We start from the raw sequence: 6,995 nt of genomic DNA, 5'->3' as shown, positions 1-6,995 counted from the left end.
CAGCAAATCTCTATCGGATGGATCCACTATTTAACCCGGAGCAACGCATCTGTACCAACTCTGAAAAATCTGTTGCATTTCAATGGATTTTCCCCATGAAACTGTGCAACTGGGAAATAAATCCTGTACGACTTTGCCACCTTGAATCTTTGGTTTAGACCATGACGTTGTCATAATCTGAAAGAATGTGTGGGCACTATTGCACCTGTCACAAGTAGGTAGCTAAACAAAATTGATCAAATCAAACTACCAGCACCACATGGTCAAACAGATAAGGGAGTAACTTGTCCAGAAATTCAAACAACTTATCCAGAAATTCGTTCACCAGCATCAAATGTTTCCATGGCAGTGTCCATTATCACCCACTATTCTCAACTTAGCATTCAATCAAAAAATGAAAATGAGGTAATACCAGTTCACCATTACAGCATGTGAAGAAGCTGATGAACGACCGTATATCAGTAAACATGAACATAGTCCGGTGAATTACTTGTCTACGGTTTACTCGGTGAGGGGAATTATACTATCCATTAGATTTCACATCTCTATTCCTGGAAATTCTAGGCCCGGTTCAGAATTGGCATACTATCCTGGCCATAACGAACCCTGCAAGCTTAACAAAAACAAACTGTACAGGGCAGCTCAAGCTCCCAGTTGAGAAGAGATGAACACATTTGGAACCAAATTTTCCAAATGTTTAAATAGAAACAAGAAACAAATGTAATGTACATTTATACGAAAAACAGCAGGTGAGGTGATCATCTTTCTGAAACCAAAAAATGATATCCATACAAGTCATTCAGTGTTCTTGAGCAGTTTCCGTTTTCCCAAGGTGCTCATATTGGTCACAATTTGCTCCAGCGTCCTTCAGGGCAGTAATCAACCGTGGCATAATTTTTGCTAATGCGAGTTTGAAACCCACCGAGCATGGCTGTTCTTTGCTTCTCTCGGTGGTGCAGGCATCATCTGTGAGCGTCCCAACCCCATTACCTTGCAAATAGGCCTCACAAGCTTTGAGAATGTATTTGCCACGCTTGGAGAAGTGGCTCTTTGCAAAGTCCTCGAAATGCTGCATCAATAGTACATTAAACAATCAGAAGATCAAAAGATTGTAAAAAAGGTATAGTTAAGCATCTTTATGCTACTAGCATAGTAAAGAGTTAGTTTTACTATATGGCAATGCAAATTCTTGCTGTGTCTGCTAGAAGAATCACGGATTGCAATGGGAACAATGGAATGAATGTCTGATTCAGGATTTAGCATCCAAAATAAACTACATAAAGATATAGACATGTTGATCTAACATGCATGTATCTGGCTTATGATAAACAAAGGCTCAAGTTGGAAAGAGAAAATATCTGAGAATAATATAAATGAAATAGCTCTCGAAGAGGGAAGAGCTGTGTTACCATTGGAGGTCGCCTCAGGATATACAACATGGATTTCAAGCTCAGCAGATATGTGTTCTCATTATATGGCAATGCATTCTTCTCCCCTTCAACAGTACCAACTTGCTTCTCATAGCCAGCTTCATTAAAATAAGGCTTTTCATTTAGAACCAAGCCCTGAAGTGAAACCAGGACTTGGAGAATACTGGATGATGATGGATCCCATACTTCATTCCCTCTGCCCGTCCAGGTATTCAAGAGACTTAAGCAGACCTTCCCATCCACATACAGGTTTGGATTTACGCGCAAACCTCCAGAATGATAGTACGCCGACTGCAGATTTGGTAACAAATGAAAGGAGCTCATTTACATATGTAAAAAATTACCAGCAGATATGATAAGAAAAATAAAGATGAAAATAAAAGATGGACAGTAAGGCAATGTAATTGTCAATTACCGGAGGAACTTGTGGAAACTCAGGTGGAAGGTGGAAGTCGAAGAAGAAAAGACCATCTTGGTATGGTGTTCCACTTGCTCCAATAATCACGGCTCTTATGAGGTCCATTCGATCCTCAAATACCCTAACATAAATATAATCTACAATTGCAGTAAAACTAACATCAGTCAGATCACAATATGGTTGTGTACAATCTTTTTATTAGCATTTGAATGAGGTTAAACCGGAGGAAGCATGGCAAACCTGGTAGATTTTTCTCAAGTATGTTCCATTCCTGCTGTACCTTTTTTACCCACTTTCTTCCACCAGTGCCCTGCTACAGCATTTATTAGCTATTTATAAGCAAGAAATCTAAATAACCAACAAAATATTAAAATGGTCAAAAAAAACTGTGGGTATAATCGGCTCTTGCAAGAAGGTCCTTCCAAAAAATGCAATAGGAGTGTTACTAATATATGGACATTTAACAACACCATAATATACATGTCATGTAATAAAATTTTACCTGCGCCATGTTTTCCAGGTAATGATGGTCTGGAGGGCACTGCTGAACATCAAAGTGTTTGAAGCCATCTGAATCTCCAGGCTTGTCAGCCATATCAACATCTACAGACTTCCCACCGGAAGCGTCATTTGTTGTTACAACGGTACTCTCAGATGTTGCCACATTGTTCTCCCCCTCAGCTTTATCAATATCATCACCAGATTCTGAAATCTCATTAGACTGGTGAGATTCAACTTCATCCATAGCATCTGAGTTTGATCCATCTAAATGCTTTTTACCTCGAGCAAAGAGTTCACTCGCGAGCCGAGTCACAAAGCCAAAAGCAACAGAAAGTGGACCAGTTGCAACAGAGCTTCCATCCTGCGAATTAAATGAACCGTTTTCCCTTTCGATGTTACTATCTGCTACATTTTGCGAATCATCCTGAAACAGAATGCAGCGATCAACAAATGAAACTAAAAGGTACTTCAGGAAAGGAATGGCTGGGCAAAACAACAATAGATGCAGACAGATAATACCTGTGCAGAATCATCAGGCAAATCCGTTTGATTGTCATCAACAGTCTCCCAGCTAGCACCATCACTGGCAGTTCCATCATCTAGTGAGGCACCATCATCTTCACGACCAACAACATATATTTCATGTGGACCAACCTGAAAAAACAACAGGAAATGAAGTTAGTTTTGGAACTAAATGCTATTTTCAGCATTAATAGATGTTAAGGAATTACCTTTGACACTGAACCATCGCCCCAAATGACTATAATATCACCGTCTTCAAAACCAACTATATTACCAGCCCATGAAAGGCTAGTAAATTCCAAACTGGATTCCTTCTGTGGAAACTGTTCCTCTGCATCAGCTACAGGGGTTGCCGATACTTCTGTAGAATTTACATTATCCAGTTCCATGGTGTTCTCCCTATTGGTTGATTCAACAGGCAGTGAAACAGATGGCAAGCGAACAACAACATCTCCATAGCAATAATCATAATCTGGATGGCCATCCAATTCATATGCACTCACAATTTCATTGCACTCGATTTCTCTGGGCTCCTCTGGGTGTAATGAAGGCTTAAACCATGATACAGATGCAGTTCGGTCCTTTGCATTAACACTTCTAACAAGACCCACACGTTTTGTTTCAGAAGAATCATCAACATCATTACCAACCTTGTCCACGACATACTGCTCCGGAAAGAATTCATGGTCATTTGGACTGTGGATCGGGATGAGCAATGTTGAGCTTGCTCCACATTCTTTTGTCCCATCTTGCCAGATCACATCAACCTTCGTGTATGTATTTGCAATAAGCAGAGCCCTTTCAAAGCTCTCGTCTCTTCTTCTTGTTCTTTTATCCTTTTTGACAAAAACTTTCCTAAGTTTTTTCCTGTAAGTTGCATTGTCCTGTGATCCCTCCTTTGGAACGGTTGATGCAATAGTGCCTGATTCTGATTGTTTGGCTAAGCATGTGTTATCTTCATAAACCATATTTGATCCATCAGCAGAAGAATCTCCATCCATCCTCCCAGGGTTTTCATCCATATCAGTCTTCTGCGTTAGTTCTGTCTTAACATCACTGGATTCAGGAATGTCATCAGAGTCTTTTATTTCTGAACTTTCAATCAAAGAATCATCAGTACACGATGATGTGTATTGGTTAGGAAGACACCAATCAGTTAATTGCCAATTTGCATATGAAAAACAAGATAAAAGAGTCAGATCCTTTGGGTTCTGCTCTTCAGGAGGAACAGATTCTTGATTCGTGGCAAAGTGTGCAGATGCAATCCAATAGACTATAACTGCAACTGTTTCCACCTTTGTGACAGTGCCTTCAAGACGACTTGCTTTCCATAGTCCATTGAGCCACCTGGATGTTTTGTAAACAGATGAATTCACTGCCTTGACACGCTGTCCAGGATAAAAGGGACAGCTTGCATTTGGATTCAGTGGCCCCAATGCTGGCCTTAGCCGCATAGGATCTGCCCTGGCTACTTTACAGACGGAGCCGTCATCAAATAACACATTAACATTATCCAACACCTCGTCGACTCGACCAAGCCATGGCCCAGAGACAACATAATCACCTACGTTAAATTCCCTGATGCGTCTCAAATCTTTAGAGGATACTCCCTTTATTATTTCTCCGTGAGGTCCTTGCAAATCAACCACAAGGCTGACATCAGCAACAAGTCCCATCTGACCAGTTGGATCTGTGGCAGAAGCCACTATATCTCCATGAAGGAAACTTCTGTCCATGACAACCACGCTGTCAATATCTTCCGTCTTCTCGACACCATCAATCCATAGAACCCTAACCTTGTTATCAGGCAATGAACTCTGACTATCAACATCAACTCCATTACTGACATTATCACCATCAGCACCACCATTTTCAGTCCTATGAGAACTTTTGTGTTCATGCTCCTCAGTATCAGTATCATCATCAGTGATGCTACCTTCAGAATCATATTCTCCTGCTACCTCCAAAACCAACCCACGGGTGTCCTCTTTTGACTTCAAGCTGACAACATCTTCTCTATAAATAAATATATCTGCTACTTCTTCAGGCTCACCAGCATCTGTAGACATCTCATTATCCTGGTTCTTCTCAGCTATATTTGCTGAGCCATTTGGTAGATTTTCCATGTTTGAACTAAGCTATGCAGGTAGATTCCCAGCAATCGTGAAGCCCTATATTTTACTGAAACACAAAGAATATGTTCCAGATTAGAAACAGAAGGCGTTAAAAATAATCATAAAGCATAACGTTAACAGTCTAGACAACAAAATTAATAACAATCATTAAAGCCCAGAAAAGAATGCATATCTAATTCATTTCCAAGAAAGACTATGTTTTCATTATCATAGATGGCAAGTATCTCCAATTGTGCATACTTCTTCTGTATACTCTCTGCAATCTTCACATACCTTCATATACAGGATTCCAATACATACAAAGGGGGAAAAATGGGATTCAGTTATAAAGTGAAATATTACATTAATTGCATTCGATAATCCTAATCATCAGAGAGAAAAAGACATACTGAAATATATAAAACCGGAACAAGTTTGGCTACATGCGTAATTAATAGCTTATTTGCCCACATGCTATACTCTCTGGAAATCTTTTATTCGCCTCGCCGTTACTTATGGCTCTAAACATGTAGCTGTTTACTTGATGCAGATCGAGAAGGAAGCACTAATAACTGACACATCTAACTTCGCTGCTGATAAAGTACGGTACCAAGATTAATCCACTTCAACTTCAAACACAAGGTGACTCATCATAATGAACTGATATAGCACTAGATTTCAGCTCACATGTACATTGATCATACAGCATAGCAATATTTGCCGCTTAACAGCTGTGTTGTCATGATTAATGAGCACCACTAAAACCTAAATGATCCAGTGTAATATAGAAAAGGAGATAGATACTGCACGCTTCAGCAAGATTAGATATAAGAGCGATTGTTTTTAAGATGAAAGGTCAATTCACCCATGATTATAATCAGCAACCTAACAAAAGGAAATTGTATCAAGATTTCTGCTAAGCTAATATTACCTATTTATTACTACTATTCAATACTAATTCCTAAGGAAACAAGTCGTCAAAAATCACAAAGCCTTTGACCTCCTAGACGCGATTGCTCTCTAATAAGCACCACAAAAACGGCCAAAACTAAAAAAACAAAACTCTGCAGGCAACGGAATCAAGAGCTAGCAGCGCAGCAGAAGCAAACCACCCTTGTACGGAACATCAACCTAGCTTAGAGAATCCACAGAGCACCCATCCAATCAGCCCCCAGAACCAATCGGCGGCGCCACCGATCCCATTAACCAATCCAGCCTCGATTGATTGCTACAGGCACCGCGACCGAATCAAAACAAGGGCACGGAATAATAACAAACAATAATAACAATAAAAACAAACTCGAACGCATCTACCTGCAGCGGAACCACCAGCGCGCAGAGATCGGGGGGCGGCGCCGCCGCAACGAGCCCCGAGGAACGGGGCGGCGGAGATAATCGGAGCCGATAGGGAGGGGAGGGGAGGAGGAGGAGGGTTGAGGGAAGGGGGAGCGTGCTGACCTCGGGCGATCGGGGGGCGGGGTCGATCGGGGGGCGGCGGGATCGCGCGGGGAGGAGGAGGGAGGCGGCGGCGGCGGCGGCGCGCGTGCCCTAGGTGAGAGGAGGGGAGAGAAAGAGAGAGAGAGGAGTAGCCGAGCCGAGCCGAACCGTGGTGGTGGAGGCGATGCGAAGTGAGGCGAGAGAAGAGAGAGAGAGAGAGACCACCAAAAGAGGAGGGACTAGAGAGAGAGAGAAAGCAAAAGAAGGCACGGTTACGCAGTACACGAAACGGTGGCAGGCCGGATTCCGGTAGAATTTGGGCTCGGTCGGTCGGAGCTACATGGGCTTTTCAACCTTCCGAAACTGATTCGTCATCTTATTATATGGAACAAGTTCACTTAAGCTATCTCAACTTTAACGTCGAGTTTGAATTACATCATAAAATCACAATACCATATATAACATGTCCCTTAACTTGCATATTCAGTACAAATACAACTCTAAGATAGTATTGTAAGCTGTTTTAGCTCACGTGGCACCAAAGATAAAAAAAAATAGAACGTAAAAAACATG

General features: G+C 41.5%; 1 protein-coding gene across 7 annotated transcripts; it reads right to left on the bottom strand.

The window, feature by feature from the left end:
- Window positions 1–355: 355 nt before the first annotated feature.
- Window positions 356–6,648, bottom strand: LOC4326008 (probable ubiquitin-conjugating enzyme E2 23). Of its 7 annotated transcripts, none has more exons than XM_015764661.3 (9): window positions 6,444–6,648; window positions 3,081–5,052; window positions 2,869–3,003; window positions 2,629–2,773; window positions 2,351–2,553; window positions 2,089–2,161; window positions 1,846–1,985; window positions 1,410–1,721; window positions 356–1,069 (listed from the first exon to the last, which is right to left on the bottom strand). In XM_015764661.3, exons 2-9 carry the CDS (start codon window positions 4,995–4,997, stop codon window positions 800–802), a joined length of 3,195 nt encoding a protein of 1,064 aa, XP_015620147.1. In that variant the 5' UTR covers window positions 4,998–5,052; window positions 6,444–6,648; the 3' UTR covers window positions 356–799. The 7 variants fall into 7 exon arrangements, with proteins under 7 accessions (XP_015620147.1, XP_015620154.1, XP_066168047.1 ...); XM_015764668.3 differs by having other exon boundaries at window positions 2,089–2,158; XM_066311950.1 differs by having other exon boundaries at window positions 2,089–2,158; window positions 6,300–6,637.
- Between the last annotated feature and the right edge of the window lie 347 nt (window positions 6,649–6,995).

The sequence above is a fragment of the Oryza sativa genome, chromosome 1 (genome assembly GCF_034140825.1).
Source record: "Oryza sativa Japonica Group chromosome 1, ASM3414082v1".
Taxonomy (NCBI): domain Eukaryota; kingdom Viridiplantae; phylum Streptophyta; class Magnoliopsida; order Poales; family Poaceae; genus Oryza; species Oryza sativa.
The sequence above is the reverse complement of the archived record's forward strand: the minus strand, read 5'-3'. Positions and strand labels throughout refer to the sequence as shown.